The sequence below is a fragment of the Xyrauchen texanus genome, chromosome 33 (assembly GCF_025860055.1).
Source record: "Xyrauchen texanus isolate HMW12.3.18 chromosome 33, RBS_HiC_50CHRs, whole genome shotgun sequence".
Classification (NCBI taxonomy): domain Eukaryota; kingdom Metazoa; phylum Chordata; class Actinopteri; order Cypriniformes; family Catostomidae; genus Xyrauchen; species Xyrauchen texanus.
Window position 1 is genome coordinate 32,377,981 of NC_068308.1, and position 18,511 is coordinate 32,396,491.

Here is an 18,511-nt window from a genome sequence, read left to right on the forward strand (position 1 = left end):
AGATTGAAGCACTGTGACACATGGCGGGAGTATTCAGTGTCAGTTTAAGTTTTGAAAAGTAACCGTGTGCCCTTAAGAAGGAAAAATTATCACAAGCACCATTTAGATCACAAATATTAGTAGATAGCTTTTTTGGTATTAGACCTTCTTGGTTTTGGTTTTCATGCGTGGACGTGTTATAAAATGTCAATTGGAATTATTATTTGGCTGCAGTGTAAAGTATGATGTCCATAGGCATAGGGTGTCTTATTAATTGTGAAAATGTTTTCTTAATGGCATGAATCACACTGAAGGCCAAGACTTAAAATGCACGGTCCGCCACTGACTTTGTTATGTTACCCTGGCATTAATTTAACACTACTCCAATTTTATTTCTAATACAGCTGCTGAGAGCATTTTTTTTCTGACTGCCATAATCCAATGCTCTCTAAATTTTTCATCTTTTTTTATTCTTAAGGAAAGTTGTGAAAAAAGTACATTTTTCATTTTTTCTATTGGTGCAAATGCAAACGCAAATATAATATTTACTGTGTGCTCTCATTCACCACTATAGAAGTGGGGGTTTTTTTCTCCATAAAATGAAAGTAAATGGTGTTGCATCAAAGAAAAAAGTCAAACATTTTGGCTAAGTAAATAATGAATGAATTACAATATTTGTGGGAGAATTACCCCTTTAAGTTTAACTCTGAAAGATGCATTATTCATTGCCTGCTGACTTCTAGAAGTCACAAGGATGAGGCTCCTGGATATGCAACGTCTTTGTGCTTGTCTTAGACACCATCACTGTTAAAAATAAAGTCCCTTATAGTCCCTTACTTTTTTGGGGGGGATCAAAGCTTGCACAAATGCAACAGCTGTCTTTATCAAGAGGTAACACCGATCACCATGTGTCTGCATGTGGGTTGCACTAACAGCAGAGAACTCAGAGGGTCCTACAGACATCTCCTGCCCTTTAGGGTTGACCACAGTGACCTTCGAACTACAAATAATCAATTTCCCTTTCTGTACCACACTCTATCTTCCTCAAAGCCCCATGTGCTCTCTCTGATCTTAGTGACCGAAAGTTGCATATTAGGGCCCTGGTGAGATGTGTTCAGGTTGTGAGTTAGCTAAGAGAGTTGTGGGCATCAGGTGGGTATGTATGTGCGTGAATGTGTTTATGTGTGGATGGAGGTGTCTGGTAACCGTCTACACCTGCTCTCTCTCTTTTTCTCCTATCTCTCTCTTCAGCGCCTACTGTGGGCTGGATTCCCTGAATGCCTTTCAGGCAGCTGTTGACAGCCAGAGCTGTGCCCTGGACCCCTAACGTGTTTGTGTGCTTGCACATTTGAAGGGGGTTAACACAACATGCATTCTGGAGAGAAAATCATGAGAAACTTGTTGTTGTGTGTCCTCCTTTGTTTGCATGTGGGTGGGGGTTAATATGTGGTTAAATTGTGTGCATACGTGTATAAGAACGCATACATACACATTCGCCCACCAAGATGTGAGACCTCTTGTGTTTTCTGAAGTGATCCATGTCCACTTTACAGATCCAGTTACTGACCCCTCTCACCCCTAAATATGAACTACATAAAAGGTCTGAACCTTACTCTGACCCATGTCCAAACACACATATTTATACACCCAGCTTCTACTAACTTGGATTAAAATGTAGTGATAGGCATTTTCCTCCATAAAGTATATAAAGTCCTATTCAGTTACTGTATGTCTTAGTAAATAACAGGCTCTCAAATGGCAGTGTTTCCCAAACGTTTTTTCTACCACGGCACACTTTTTACGACTAACAAATTCTACGGCACACCACTATACCACATAGGCTAACCATCGTCAATATTTTTCCTTTTAAAGAACTTGGCCATGTTTTATGTCTGTCTTAGTAGCGTGTTTACTTGTAATGTTTGAAATTCGGCTTTGCAAAAAAAAAAGGCTAATTAGGATGCGCCCTTTGAAGGCTGCAGAATACCGAGTATCCTCCTTTAAACAAGTCTTGTTTAAACGAGATGACCTTCGTAGGACAAACGGAAAGTAACATGGTTGCTCTGACAGCATGCCACTCTTTAACAAGCACAACCACTTTGAGTGAGAAGGCAACAAAGTCCATTTAGAAGGGACTGTATGAGGTACATTATAGGAGAGTTATTATGATGTAAAGAGAAAAGAAAATAGATTTTACAAGTGTACTTTTAGTCTAATACATTATTTTTATTATATAATACTATAATTATACATATTACAGTATATACTCTACACCCATCTACTGAGGTACTTCAACTTGGGAATTATCATTACTTGTGTTTGAACATTATATTTACAGGCAAATTGCAGTAAAAAATATCAGTTTTTAGACATTTCTGTTGAAGCAAAGAATTGTGGGTAGTGAGTGCCTACGAAAGATACACCTTATGCATCCTCAAAATTCCCATGAAAGAAGGTTGCATTCGAAGGCTGCATTCAAAGTGTCCTACTCACTTTTCTGAAACGAGACTGCCTCGATGATGTATGTGGCCGACAAATGCGACCTCCGGAGGATGTAGCCTTCCAAATAAGACACAGCCAGTGGTAGGCTACTATGTGTTAGGTTATAGGTGGCAAGAGCGCTAAGTGTGTAACAAAAAAACAACAAATTTGTTTCTTTAATAATTTGTAGATTTGTTCTTGCAGTACCACAACAAATTACAGGGATGCAAACTCATAAGGGGTGAAAAAGGTAAGACAATCATTGATCCAATTTTTCAGGGGATATTTTTTTAAAGAATAAGCTAAAAGCACCAATTCCAGTTATTTTAGTGATTCAAGTGTATTCAAGTTGAAAATTGTGCAGAATTAGCAGCAAAACAAAGACTATTTTGGTGAGGCTTGCTTCTTTTTCACAAATTTGTTCAATTTTACTAACTGATTAGTTCAGTGACCCCTTCAGAGATCTACAGTCTTCTTTCAGTCTGAGCACTATTTCTCAACCAAAAAGACAGCAATAATAGTGCGTTTCAATAACATCCTTACCTTCTCCTTTATTAAAACTTGCATGGCCACATATCTACTGACTTCAGTAGAAGAATTATAAACACAAAGCAGATCTACGAGATAATTTCCTACAGTAGCCTATTTAAAGTGCAGAGCATGGCTTTTTATCAGAAAAGACCACAATAATAGACAAATAATCTAATAATCGAACCTAATTTTGAGTTTCAATAATGTTCTTTCCTCATAATAAAGTGCATTTCACATGAGTTGAGTCAAGGCTTCAATGCTCCGTTTAACACCCGCGTCAAGCAGGTAACTAATAATATTAGTAAAGCTTTCTAGCACCAAAAACAGTTGTAATTTAGAGTATTTTTTCACTTATCTCTGACCCTAAACTACACAAGCTGCTTTTGCTACTGCACTGATTTTACTGACATTTGTTATGGTTGACTAAATTCTACATGGCACAGTTCACACTCATTGTTCATCAGACAAGGCCAAAACAATGAATACTGAATTTGCATTGATAAGTAAAAGGGGACAGACATTTCTTCATATATTTGTTGTTTTGACCCATGAAGTTGTTGTCCTAATCAGCCATGACCAGATGAACTACAGTAAATTTTTTCAGTCAGTTGGTTTCTACGCTGTGTAGCTCCACCCACAGCTAAACATAATTTGTCCAAAATCCAGTGTCCACATAACTGTAAACTAAACATCAAATATATTGGCTGTACACACAGCATTTCAGAAATAATTCAGAAATCATCACTAACCAGACACCATGCTGCGATACGCGGCAAGTAATTTGTCCACACTGAAAACTAATTTCAGTGTGGACAGACAAATTACTTGCCGCATATCACAGCATGGTGTCTGGCTAGTGATGATTTCTGAATTACCTGTTTTGCTGATTATTTTTAATAAATGGTCTGGGTGGACAGGGATAGGAAGCTTTTGTGCTCTGAACATCAAAACTCTTTTTACTTCAAATAAGAAAAATGTATCCTGTTTTCCATGATTTGTGCCAAAGATGAAGTGGAAGGAGGAGAGGTGAAAGCCAAATCAGATCTAGAATCAAAATCATAATAAGAAAGCCACAGGTCTTCACGAAAATTGTGAAACTGTTAACAGAAGTCATGGGGTGCAACATTACCAATGCAGTTCTGTAGCACTGTCAGTATCTTAGAAGTTATTTAAAAGTGTTTGCAAAATCGTAATTATGATGTCATGCAGTTTAAGTACCTACTGAACTGAATTGTACGGCATAATAATGGCAGAGAGAGATGAGGGTGCTTCTCCGAGTATTGTGGCAACTTGAGCGAACATGTCACGGCAGTTCCCCTAGCCAAACCAGATCAAAGACCTCCACACACACACACACACACACACACACAAAAACACACATACACTCACAGTGGTCTCTTTGTTCAGTGTGATCTCATGTCCCAGCTGGCTTCTGTCATCCTAGCACTACAACATTACAGTACAACCTGCCCCCAGGCTGGCTCAGGTAGAAAAGTCTATTATGATCTAATAAAGCTTATGCAGGTATGTGTTTGTGTGTTTGAGCAGGTGAATGAGACATCCCCAGAAGTGTGTAACTGTGTGTAGTGTCTGAGATGCAAATTAATCTGTACTTTTAAAAATAAATGCTCTTCAAAAATAAATGGCTCTTTGCAACACCTTAGGTTCACTTATGAAGAGCGAAGTTTTACTTTATAAGGTTCTTGTGTTGGCTATATGGTTCTATTTGAAAAAGTTTTGCATTACATTTTACATTCGGCATCAGCCTATTCGTTTCTGGAAACTTTAAAATCAACATGAAATGTGTTTGCAGCGTATTTTACTTCCAAAATGTGACACGCACTCACTGAGCAATTCATTAGGAACACCTGTACACCTACTTATTCATGCGATTATCTAATCAGCCAATCGTGTACCAGTAGTGCAATGCATACAATCATGCAGATACATGTCAGGAGCTTCAGTTAATGTTCACATCAACCATCAGAATGGAGGAATAATGTGATCTCAGTGATTTCGACCGTGAAATGATTGTTGGTGCCAGATGAGCTAGTTTGAGTATTTCTGTAACTACTGATTTCCTGGGATTTTCACACTCAACAGTCTCTAGAGTTTACTCAGAATGGAGCCAAAAACAAAAAGCATCCAGTGAGCAGCCATTCTGCGGACTTAAACACCTAATTGATGAGAGATGTCAATGGAGAATGGCCAGACTGGTTTGAGCTGACAGGAACTCAGATAACCACAATTGTAGTGAGCAGAATAGCATCTCAGAATGCACAACACATCGAACCTTGAGACAGATGGCCTGCAATAGCAGAAGACCATTTCTGGAACTTTATTAGGACCATAGTGTTCCTAATAAAGTCCACATTGAGTGTATTTCCAAGTTAAACAGGATTTGCAATGAGAGAAAAAATAAGGCAGGATTTTTTTCTATCCATCAGTAATTGATTGGATCGTAAAAAGTGGGGCAAGTTAATACATTTTTATTAAAGATTACAAAGACAAACTTCATTTTCTTCACTCTCTTAAAAAAAAAAAGTGTTAAGGTACAAGGACCATCACTGAGGTGGTACCCTCAAGCGGACCTTTTCTGTACTTCTAATTAAAATGCATAACTTGTTTTAGATACATAATTGTATCCTAAGGGCCTTTTGTGTACCTTTTAAAGGTATGTCTCCTAAAATGTAATATGTACCCAGAACATGGGTACGTCCCTGGAACTAGAGTTTTCAAAATAAATAGATAATTTTATTTTTATTTAATGTTGACTATTATATATATTTCACACAAAAAAATAGTATTCTAGCAAAGATCTTTGTTGTATTCAAAAAGGTTATCTTCTGCATCAGGATGTGAAAACGTTTTAGGTTCTAATTAGAAACTTTTTGAATGAGAAGCACTTATTGAGAGAACTCCTTTGACAAATACACGACCAAAGCAAGGCAAGGTAAGGCAAGTTTATTTATATAGCACATTTCTATAGCACATTTCACTATTAATAGTGCCTTAAAATCAATCCTAAATGTGAGCGTAATGTAGCCAATGTAACGTAATTAGAACTAGAGTAATATGCTCAGTATTTTTTGTTCTGGTAAGAATCCTGGCGCAGCATTCTTGGATGGATACAAAATTCTAATTCTTGCTATGTTTTTGATATGACGGTAAGCTGATTTGGCTATTGCTTTGATGAGACTACTGAAACTAAGGTCTGCCTCCAAAATGAAACCAAAATTCCTAACTTGATTTTTTGTCTTTAGACCTTTGGAGTCAAGGTATGTGTTCACTTTGGGAATTTTGATTTGTTGCCAAACACAATGACCTCTGTCTTGTCTGTGTTTAACTGAAGGATGTTTTGGCTGATCCAACTGTTGATTTCATCAGCACACTGGCACAGGGAGTCTATGGGGCTGTAATCATCTGGTGATAGGGCTAGGCAAATCTGGGTGTCATCTGCATTTCTGTGGTACGAAATGTGGTTCTTTTTCACAACTTTGCCTAGTGGGAGCATATACAGGTTAAACAGAGGTGGTGCAAAAAACTATCTTGCAGGACTCTCTTAGAGTCCACACTATGTCCACTAAGATTCATAGTTTCCTATGTTCACAAACCAGCTGAAGGCCGACTCAGAGGGCCATACCCATTTTTCCAGTCTGTCAAGGAGTATCCAATAAAAGATCCAATAAAACCAGCACTGATATTTTGCCTGAATCAGAATTTAGTTAAATATCATTTATTGTCTTTATAGGCACAGTCTCTGTGCTGTGACTTGTAAAAGTAGCCATTTGAGTTTAAGAATTTGTTCAGCTGATTTAAAACAACCTTTTCAATTATCTTATTGAAAGATCTGAAATTGAATATGCCATTATCCAGATTGCTCTTATTTTAGATGGGGCTTGACAACTGCAGTATTCAGAGACTTCAGAAAAGTACCTGAAAGGAGAAGAGGCATTCACTACCTAGAGTTCAGTTTCTAGACAGTTAAACACATTTTTTAAAAGAATATGTGGGGAGTATGTCAAGACAGCAGATCGTTTTAAGCTGCTGTACTGTTTCTTCCAGGGTTTTGCCATAAAATACCTCAAAATCATACATACTGTCTAATTTCTGAAGTTGTTGTTGTGGGTGCTGTCTACCCTAAGTGCAACATGAGGATGAGCTGATTGCCATTCTAAAGTAATTTTTTTCTTGAAAAAAGATGCAAACTCGTTGTATTTGCTGTCAGAGAGCATTGCATAGGAACCTGTGTTGGTGTCTAAGTTAGTTTCTCTACAGTAGCAAATACAGTCCGGGTGTTGTTTATGTTGTTGTTTATAATGTTGGAGAAGAAAGTCTGTTTAGCTGTGCCCAGTTCCAAATTAAAAGCATGAAGGCTGTCACTATAAATATTGTAATGGACTTCAAGTAGGGGTTTTCTGCCACATTAGTTCCTACAATACTTTTCTGCATTTCCTTTTCATGCTTTGAACTGCTGTTATGTTTCTCTGTGGTGCTTTATGCCTACCATAAATCTTCAATGTCATCAATAGCATTTTTATCAAGTTATCAAGGAGAGCCTCAACAGATTCTGCAGACATACTTGGTGTCATAGATAAAACCTTCATAAATTGCACACTAGTGTTCTCATTTATGTACCTCTTCTTGACGGAGACAAATCTAACTTCAGCAGGTGGAGAAATCAGTAGCTCAAAAAAAATTAAAAATTTTTTTTTTATTAAAATACAGAATAAAATACAGAAATGGTCAGATAGCGCTACATCCTTCATAACAGTGGATGAAATGTTCAGAATTCAGATCCTTACTAATGAGCAGACCTAGAGTGTGTGTCCAGTTACATGCTGTGTCAAGACAAAAGTTTTTTAAACATTTATGAGTTCTTTTGCAGTGTTGTTTTCAGGATTAATTATAAGATATTAAAATCCCCTACAATAATTAAACAATCAAATTCAGATGAAATTGCTGAAAAAAGTTCAGTAAAACCATCAATAAATGTGGAAGAGCATTTTGTAGGCCTGTAAATACTTATAAATAGAATGTGTGGAGCACTATTTAGTACAATACTTAAATACTCAAAGGACAAGTAATCACCAAGTGGCACTTGCTTGCAATGAAAGACATCTATAAACAAAGCAGCTATTCATCCACCTCTTCTACTAGCTCTGCAGATACTCATAAACATAAAGATTTGAGGTAGGGGTTTATTGAGGACTGTTGCACTGTATCTGCTATCTAACCAAGTTTAATTTAGAAATTTAAATTCCAGGTTATTTGTGGTTATGAGATGACTTATTTTTAAAGGAATAGTTCACCCAAAAATGAAAATTTGCTGATAATTTATTCACCCTAAGGCCAACCAAGATGTATCTGAGTTTCTTTCTACATCAAAACAGGATTTCATTTCAGGCCTCCTCCTTTAAACAATGGTTTGGAGTACCTTAAAAAGGTACTCCAAATATAGTTCTTCTGAACCAAAACGATTGATTATTTTTTTAAACAAAACAATACTTAAATAGTTTTTAACTACAATTGTTCGCTTCCATACATCTCTGTGATGCGCGATGAGGAGCAGAGCGCTGAGAGAGGTACAGAGCACAAGGGAAGCGCGACAATGGTCTCGTTTAGTAGGCTGCGTCCTCTGGAGGTCGCAGTTGTCGGCCGCATACGTCATCGAGGCTGTCTCATTTCAGAAAAGTGAGTAGGACACTTAAAATATAGTCTTCGAATGCAACCTTCTTTCATGGGAATTCAGAGGATGCATGAGGTGTATCCTTTGTGGGCACTCACAACCCACAATTCTTTGCTTCAATGGAAATGTGTAAACAAAATTATGCCAATTTGCCCGTAAATATGTTCAAACGTTCAAGTTGAAGTACCTCAGTACATGGGTGCAGTGTGTATAATATGTCTAATTATATTAATATATTATTAAAATTAAAATGTTACGTTCCATTTCTGTTTGTCCTACGAAGGCCGTCTCAATTAAACGAGACTTGTTTAAAGCAGGACACTCGGTATACTGCAGCCTTCAAATGATGCGTCCTACCTAGCATGCAGCCTTCCAAACGAGACACAGATAATGACAAAGTTTTCACACATATCTGAGTTTGCTGGAAAAACAGCATGGGCACAGCCGATGAAATCAGATATCGACCCTTTGTTCTTTCGATGGTCTGAAATAATCAGGGGTAAAATGTTCACTGCACACTCTCCAAAATTTGAGAGAATGTAGGGGTGTACTGATATCCAGGTTCAGCGTGATAAGCCAGAGCTTCAATCGCTCATGATCATGTATAAGCAATCGATGAAAAGTTCATATTTTTCCCAGTGTGCATTATCTTTGGGGTTCCTGAAGGTATCCAGGATACAGGATCCAGGATACACATGCCAAATGACCAGTTTGAACAATACACTTATACATACAGGTGAAACTCGAAAAATTAGAATATCGTGCAAAAGTTCATTAATTTCAGTAATTCAACTTAAAAGGTGAAACTAATATATTATATAGACTCATTACAAGCAAAGTAAGATATTTCAAGCCTTTATTTGATATAATTTTGATGATTATGGCTTACAGCTTATGAAAACCCCAAATTCAGAATCTCAGAAAATTAGAATATTGTGAAAAAGTTCAGTATTGTAGGCTCAAAGTGTCACACTCTAATCAGCTAAACACCTGCAAAGGGTTCCTGAGCCTTTAAATGGTCTCTCAGTCTGGTTCAGTTGAATTCACAATCATGGGGAAGACTGCTGACCTGACAGTTGTGCAGAAAACATCATTGACACCCTCCACAAGGAGGGAAAGCCTCAAAAGTAATTGCAAAAGAAGTTGGATGTTCTCAAAGTGCTGTATCAAAGCACATTAATAGAAAGTTAAATGGAAGGGAAAAGTGTGGAAGAAAAAGGTGCACAAGCAGCAGGGATGACCGTAGCCTGGAGAGGATTGTCAGGAAAAGGCCATTCAAATGTGTGGGGGAGCTTCACAAGGAGTGGACTGAGGCTGGAGTTACTGCATCAAGAGCCACCACACACAGACGGGTCCTGGACATGGGCTTCAAATGTCAAACGTCTTACCTGGGCTAAAGAAAAAAAGAACTGGTCTGTTGCTCAGTGGTCCAAAGTCCTCTTTTCTGATGAGAGCAAATTTTGCATCTCATTTGGAAACCAAGGTCCCAGAGTCTGGAGGAAGAATGGAGAGGCACACAATCCAAGATGCTTGAAGTCCAGTGTGAAGTTTCCACAGTCTGTGTTGGTTTGGGGAGCCATGTCATCGGCTGGTGTTGGTCCACTGTGCTTTATTAAGTCCAGAGTCAACGCAGCCGTCTACCGGGACATTTTAGAGCACTTCATGCTTCCTTCAGCAGACAAGCTTTATGGAGATGCTGACTTCATTTTCCAGCAGGACTTGGCACCTGCCCACACTGCCAAAAGTACCAAAACCTGGTTCAATGACCATGGTATTACTGTGCTTGATTGGCCAGCAAACTCGCCTGACCTGAACCCCATAGAGAATCTATGGGGCATTGCCAAGAGAAAGATGAGAGACATGAGACCAAACAATGCAGAAGAGCTGAAGGCCGCTATTGAAGCATCTTGGTCTTCCATAACACCTCAGCAGTGCCACAGGCTGATAGCATCATGCCACGCCGCATTGAGGCAGTAATTAATGCAAAAGGGGCCCAAACCAAGTACTGAGTACATATGCATGATTATACTTTTCAGAGGGCCGACATTTCTGTATTTAAAATCTTTTTTTTTATTGATTTCATGCAATATTCTAATTTTCTGAGATTCTGAATTTGGGGTTTTCATAAGCTGTAAGCCATAATCATCAAAATTATATCAAATAAAGGCTTGAAATATCTTACTTTGCTTGTAATGAGTCTATATAATATATTAGTTTCACCTTTTAAGTTGAATTACTGAAATTAATGAACTTTTGCACGATATTCTAATTTTTCGAGTTTCACCTGTATACAAATCTACAGCAAAGTCAATTTAACTTTGTACAGCGCCCCTTCTCTTGTAAACAATGAAGCGCTTCCTGCCTCCTCCTCCATGCGTGACCTTACCAACGAGCGTACGTCATCTTTCTCATGAGCGCACGTCACAAAGATGTACAGAGGCAAACATTTGTAGTTAAAAGTATATAAGTATTGTTTTGTCTCTAAAAATAATCAATCGTTTGGGTTCAAAAGAAATGTATTGATCAATTTGAGCAATGTGGATTATTTTGATGCACAATAAATAAATATGGACCATCAAAAATGGAATACATTCACATGCATTTTTTAAAGGAACGCCTGAAATGAAATCCTAAAAATTTAAATTCTGTTTTGATGAAGAAAGATACTAAGATACATCTTGGATGGCCTGAGGGTGAGTAAATTATGAACTATTCCTTTAAGTGAGCAGATGTATAAAAGTGCTAATTTAACAGAATTTTTTTTTTTTTTTGGCTCCACAGTAATCTCAGATTGACGTCTAATAGGCATCAGATTAGACAGTATTGCCGTACATCTTGAAAAGGCCTTAGTCTTTCTATCACTTGACGCAAAAGACATAGAGAAAGCTACAGGTAGATTTGGTTCCTACGTATTCTGTGTACATTGATTAATCTTGCCGCTACCGTAACAGGGACCCAAAACATATCACTGAGAGCTGATATCAGTTGTTTGCTGTTCACCCAGTGCTGATGAAGGACGGTAAGGGCCCTGGCACTATGGCAGCAGCCAGAGTGCTCTCTCAGAGAGATGGGGAGGGTGAGCTGGGCCTACAGGCTTTGGTGGTAGAGGGGCCTTCCACTTTTTGACTGATATCTGGGTCTCGTAGCAATGCAGTGGGAGAGCTTTGTCCCAACAAACACTTGTTCCTCCATTTCCTTTGAGAAGCTCAGAAGAGGTTACGTTGGTGTCACCAGACCGAACGTGAAATGGTGTGTGTGTTATTTGCACATCTGTATGTTACTGACAGTTAGTTTTTACAGTACTCATGTAAGTCTGCCTATATTCCCATTAACACAGGGGTTTTATATTCCTAGCCTGTGGAGCAGGAACTTTGCCGCTGCATAGCAGACCACTATATATCACTCTAGAACAGCAACATTTCCCTTAAGCGTGGTTCTCACTGCTCTCGGCCAATTTACCAGCCAACCTGTCCACAAGTGCTCTACAAACTTCTCCACAACACCTGTGAGGATACATGTGTCTAACAACTCCAAACAGAGGCATGTTTGAGAAGCTGCTACCCACTTAATCACAAACCAACAGTGCCAAGTCATAGTTCACTTGCTTAGAATACTATTAATGTTCAGAGGAACTTGGAGTTGACATAGCTTGTGATCAGCTGACCTATTCATTTTCAAAAATGTATTTTCCCCCTAAAACTTCAGCCTAAAATAGACTTAGGCAGAAAAATTAAAAAGTCCTAGATAAATTCATACAGACATGTGGGCTAAGGACATTTTTCCAAATTGTCTGGCTCCTATTTTTAAGAGTTTTTTTTTTAATGTAGTTTGGAATGGCTGTGCTTTGATATGCGTTCCTTGAATACACTTGAGAGAAGTCCTCACCACAGGAGCTACTGAGGGGGAAGAGTGCAAAGAAACAAAGAGAGCAAAGTGCAAAAAAAAAGGCCAAATACACTCTTACAACTCATTAGAAGTAATTACTAAATTTCCTGCACTGTAAAATAAAACATGTAAGATTAAATAAAATAAAAAATCCTAGTTTTTGGACACAGGTTTTATAAGTAAAATCTACTAAGCTTTAGATGTAATAAGCAATGAATAAATGAGTAAATTTAACTTTAAAAAAATCTTTATTCATTGAGTAAATTTTACTTAAAAAATATCTTAGTCCCTTGAGTAAATTTAACTTTGAAATATAATGAGGTGCTCAATGGCATTTAAACGTATATGTAATTATCATTCAAACTATACACTTTTAATACATATTTCAAATGGCCCAATGAGGCTGAGTGCATTTTATCTTAAGACAACGATGGGAATGTTTGACAGCAGGTGTGTGTGCTGTACACACAGACCTCAACACCTGAGGCACAACACACAATGATGGTAACAATCAATGGATACATTTAGCTTCAAACTCCAGACATCATAAAACAACAAGTTGCTAAATTTGACAACAACATCAACAATAATGAAAGTATTATAAGACAGGACAACAGTGAAATCATGCTCCTTCATTACTTATTCATGCATACTGGGAACATTAGCACAAATCTTTGTAAATATATCAAACAATATTAGTATTATTAAGTGATATTTACTTATAAGTTTGAAGATTTTACTTTTTCCATGATTGAACTGATAACTGATGTAGAATTTGCTTAATATTTGTTAGTTCAAGCTTGAACTAATTTAATCAAGTAAAAAGTACTAATTTTTTTCTGCTGTATTTACTTGACAGCAAAATATTTTTTTTTTCCAGTGAAGCATAAAAAACAATACTTAAAGAAAGCATACAATTTGGAACAATTATTTTAATTGTTCCAAATAATTTATCAACATAACAGTTTCAGTGTTTATGACCATAATGCCAAACATAGAAACATTTCAAAGAAGATGTATCAACAAATGTATCTTCTTTCGTAGAAATGGAGAGTTGTTAACACTGTAAATTATACAGTATTGGCCATGTTAAACTCCTTGCAGGTTACTTTAATTACTATAGTAAAAACGATAACAATGTGAAATTGTTCTACAAATTATTAGGCTGCGCATTAAAAATTAAATTAGTCTTCTTACTCTTGTACTTACTACGCAGTGAACATGAAAGCTAATGTAAAAATTGACAAGTGAGATTTATCTGTCTGTTTTTGTGCTTGTCTTTAAAAATAACATGTTATTATCACATTACACGTTTTGAATGTTTAGTGTCATTTTGGCCACTGTTGAGAATTATTCGATATCTACAGGATGGGGTTTGAGACCTTAGAATGGTAAAGGTCCAGTTTTAAAACCAGATGAATGTGATACTTCATTCCACCCATATGTCAAGCCATTTTTCCACAGAAACACAGTCCTGCCATCAACAGGTTACTTTTTTAAGGGAAATCTTTTTTAAGAGCCTTGAATGTTACAGACTTTTAAGCAAAGACCTCCCATTAAATTGAGTCTTTGGGATAATCCTTTTCGGCATTCAGAGAACAGATTTCCATAACAAAAGCCTATTTTAGAGGTGTTGTTGTCTTAGCACAAGAAAGAGAAACATTTTGTGTAACTTGATAGTGAGCCAATGAATTGTGTCAATAAAAAAATATACAGTACAATCTAGTAATCAATATTTTACCTAACACGGAATTTATGGCTGTGTGTCTGATTTATCAAGTGAGATATTGACTGCACAGCAAATGAGTAATATTATAACAAATCAACCACTGATCGGTACTTGTGCTTCTTTCCTTTGGTATCACTTCAGGCTCAGTGAAACCTAAAATTTTCTTTGCCAAACAGAGATACATGCACATTTTTGCACCACTAATATTACCAACTGGACACGAGCAGCTTAATTGATAAAACACACACATACATCTGACATTCCCACGACGTAAAAGAGAGTTATGCGATTCTTTCACAGTCTATGTATCAGCCATTACTACACACAAAGGACCTTCATCCCTGCAGATGGAAGTCTCAGTGTTTAAACATTCACAGCCTAGCCTGAAAAGAGTCACATAATTCCAGCAAATTGGACACAGTGATTAGTGCAACCAGAGAAAAAAAACAGAGCCATTCATAACTTTGGCGGTGGGAAACAACACAATTATTCTCAGAGGGTTTGACAAAGGGTGAGAATTTATGCCGTGAAAGTATATTTATGTTTGTTTTCTTAATTTTTTTAAGACACTTGAACAGATCCATCAAAATGTCACGCCTTTTATGTAAATTCAGGAAATGTCTTTATGCTTGCTAGATTTTAAAAAAAGTGGTTGGGGGGTGAGAAAAAAATGTCGGCAGCTTCCTTTTATTTCTTTCTTTTTTCCTGTCTTGTGGCATGCTGAAACCCACAACCCCAAAGTTATATTTTAGCTCAAGCAGAGCACACTTGAATGGGTTCCTAGTGATTTCAAACAATTTACCAAGAAAGTGACAGACAAGCACCTTACAACACCTTTTTAAAGACATGTACTATTCATACCCAGATGAGCAATCTGGTGCAAATTCAGTTCTTTCTAGAAACACTTTTGTTGCAGATGTTTATTTTTATTTTTTCAAGTTTATTTACATTTTAACTTGAGGGCCCTTATGCTTTTAAAACAGGGGGTTTCTGAGTACCAGGCCAGTTTTCAGATCCTTGTACCACATTCCACAAATCTTGGCAACTCCTTTGAATGGATGGGATCCTCATGGATGTGACCAAACACAAAAGATGTTAAAAAAAAAAAAAAAAAATTATGGTGAAACTAGAAAGTGAATGTTGGTGAGAGTAAGTGTTTTTGATGGATTTTATTTAATTGTATCTATGCTTTTCACTTCATGTTCTAAAATGCATAATCCAATGGAAGAGAGGAAAGAGGCATGAAAAAGAGTATTAGAGCAAGTTTGTCTTGGCACTTTTAAATGATCAGGTATGTTAACTAAATCTGATGGTGAAATATACCTGCAGAGACAGACAGGTAACCTTTCATTATGGCTGTAATCCCTCTTAATAACAGAGCTGTGATGTCTGATATGCCCCATTACACTGAACACCAAGGAAGAGACAAGCTGCTGTTAAACTCCTAAATGCAGCCTGGAGACATGTGAATGTAACACACACACACACACAGATGCATGAAACATAGAAACATCTAAAAGTGCAGTAAGAAATAAGAGCAAGAACAGTTGCATTATTTCCTATTCTCTGTGCAGTCTGCATGCCTAAGAGTGCCACACAAAATAGACATTCATTGAGCGTTTTCACACTTTTAAAAAATAAAACTCCTTAATTAAAAGGTTATATAGTTAAAATAGTCAATAAATCGATACATTTATAAAACGATTATTGTTAACGGTCAATCATTTTTATTAAAGTTGTAAAAAGCTTGAAAGACATGAGTATATTTAGGCTACTGCAAATTTAAGCAACTGTTAATGCAGATACAATTCGTCCAATCGCCAAGTCAATCGCTAAACATTGCTTAATTATCCGATAAATGTGTGCGACTATTTGTTACTTCATTTAATTATTTATATTTATATAAATACATTGACCTCTGCGAGAGACGTTTTAAAATAAATAGTATTTGTACAAGCAGCTCTATAATAATATATTCTATTAAATGTACAAAATATTTATAAAGTCAAGTGTCAGTTTGTGTATTGGTTTTTACCAGTGAGAGGCACATGAGGCGCGTAACCGCGAACACAAGATCTAAACCACAATTTAAAAAATAATAATGATGAAACGTAATTATTAAAAGTAATTATTAAATCGATTATTCTATAAATGACTAAATCCATTCTAAATAAATTTTCAAATATTGATAATATTATCATAATCATAAATATGCTAATTGTGTTTTTCATCGCTGAAAAATAGTCGAAGACACATTCTGTTTATTTATCTAATTCAATGTATCTCGCATGTCAAGCAGTTGTGTAGAATGTTGTGTGGAGGCCACGTCAATCTTACCTGTACCAGTCAAGTCCGTTGTCATAGTTACGATCGAAAAAGTGCGGCTCCGCTCCGACCGCGCGGATATCGGGATGCACGCGCAGAAACTCCAGCAGCGCGCGCGTCCCGCCTTTCTTCACGCCGATGATGATCGCCTGAGGCAGCTTCTTACTGCCCTCACCCAACGAACTTAATTTCCCTGTATTAAAATACGAGCCTCCAGCCTCTAAATCTACATCCACAGAGTTTAACACCTTGATGATTGACTGAGAAAGTCGTTTATCTGCCTTAAGTTCAGGTAAATCCTCTTCACCGACACTCGCGAGCTGATGGATCAAGCTGTGGTGCCTCGTCACCAAAGGTTTCGTGGAGGTCCATTTTTGAAGAAGTCTCTTTCTCCTCATCGACCCAGAGTATTTTAGGTCAGAGGCGTAAAATCCCTCAACAAGAACTGTGTCTCTTTTCTCAGTGGGTGTGCAGGTCCCATATCGCTCTGTGAGGCAGTGGAGAAAGAAAAGAGAGGCGAATATAGACAGCAGCATGACCGCGAATGTCTTGAAGATGCTCTTGGACGGAGGGTCCGAAAAGACTCGACTAAATGCCATGTCGGTCCACAGGTGGCAAGAGCTGGAGAGAAAGCCATGCTAGACTGACATTACTCGGTGTTGCCATAAAGAAACATAAAAGAGCATGAGAAGGTGGATTAGTGTTCGTTCGCGCGCTGCTCTTCAAAGTGAACTCTCGCGCGCATCCGTGAAGCTCGTAGTCCTTATATAGCTACACTGTCGTTAAATTGCTATTTTGAATAAACTATGTGTAGACTGCAAATCATTTTAAATTAGATGAATTCGTGCATTTGGTACTTTTTAATCCAAATGTATTGATATGAGAGAGAGCGGAACCCCTTCAACATGTCAAAACTAAAAACAAAGCAAAATTTCATTCAGGCCACTTTTTTTTCTCTAAAATTAGTTATGTTCTGGTAAACGTTGAATGAATACACTGTCTGTATCTGACTTCAGAATGACATCATGAAAACTGATGGGCATGTTGTGGTCCAATCAGATTCCCAAACCTTTTACGAGCTTGCGTAATTTGCATGGTAGTGGCCAATGAGATGCAGGGTGGGCAGTAAGGCTTCACCCTCCTGTTATGCCAGTTGAAGAACGATCACGCTCGTGTTCTAAGCAAATGTCACTTTCAACGCCAGTGGCTGCAGCCAAACAAATAGAGGTTTGCACTTTACACTGGGTTGTTGTAGAGAAATCAAAGATTGATGGTTTGTTGAATTTTTTTATTTATTTTTTTATCAATGTATTCACTGCTCTAATATCTAAAATTAGACCCTTATCTGAACTTCAAATCTTAATATATTCTATAATATTATTCATGAAAGATTTTAAACATTGTATTGCCGTAAATCGTGTACAAAATATTATTAGAAATCAGGCCAAATGGTCTGTCATTTTGTTTGGAAAAATTACTGAGATCTAGAACTAATGCAAAACAGATTAAAATTTAATAAACCATTGGATAGAGGAAAATTTTAGTATGAAATTGATACGTTGTTTGATCTCATAAGAACAAACATTGCTTTAGTGCAAGTGTGTGTTTACGTGGTAATGGTTAGATGATTTCAGACATGCATTACTGCATGACTAAAACTATAAACATTATCTCCAAATCTGCAGGGTGTTTGCGCTTGATTTGTGTGGATGGATAAGAGAGAGACAAAGAGAGATTATTTTTGTGTGCGATACACGTGGGTGTTTGTTTCATCTTCACTCAACAGTTTTCACTGCTTTTTCTCTGATATGTATTAACCGATACAACATTCTGTCAGCTCACTGACAAATTTTGCTGACATTTGGCTCTTCATTTGCTTATTCTGCTAATCT

The 18,511-nt window shown here is 37.2% G+C and overlaps 1 protein-coding gene across 1 annotated transcript in view; it reads right to left on the reverse strand.

Moving 5' to 3' along the window:
* LOC127627260 (heparan sulfate glucosamine 3-O-sulfotransferase 3A1-like) overlaps positions 1 to 17,357 on the reverse strand; it is a 52,600-nt gene extending 35,243 nt beyond the window's left edge. The window contains exon 1 of the mRNA XM_052103600.1: positions 16,632 to 17,357. Within this exon, the coding sequence (XP_051959560.1) occupies positions 16,632 to 17,218 (587 nt within the window). The 5' untranslated portion in view covers positions 17,219 to 17,357. The remainder of the gene's footprint in view (positions 1 to 16,631) is intronic.
* Between the last annotated feature and the right edge of the window lie 1,154 nt (positions 17,358 to 18,511).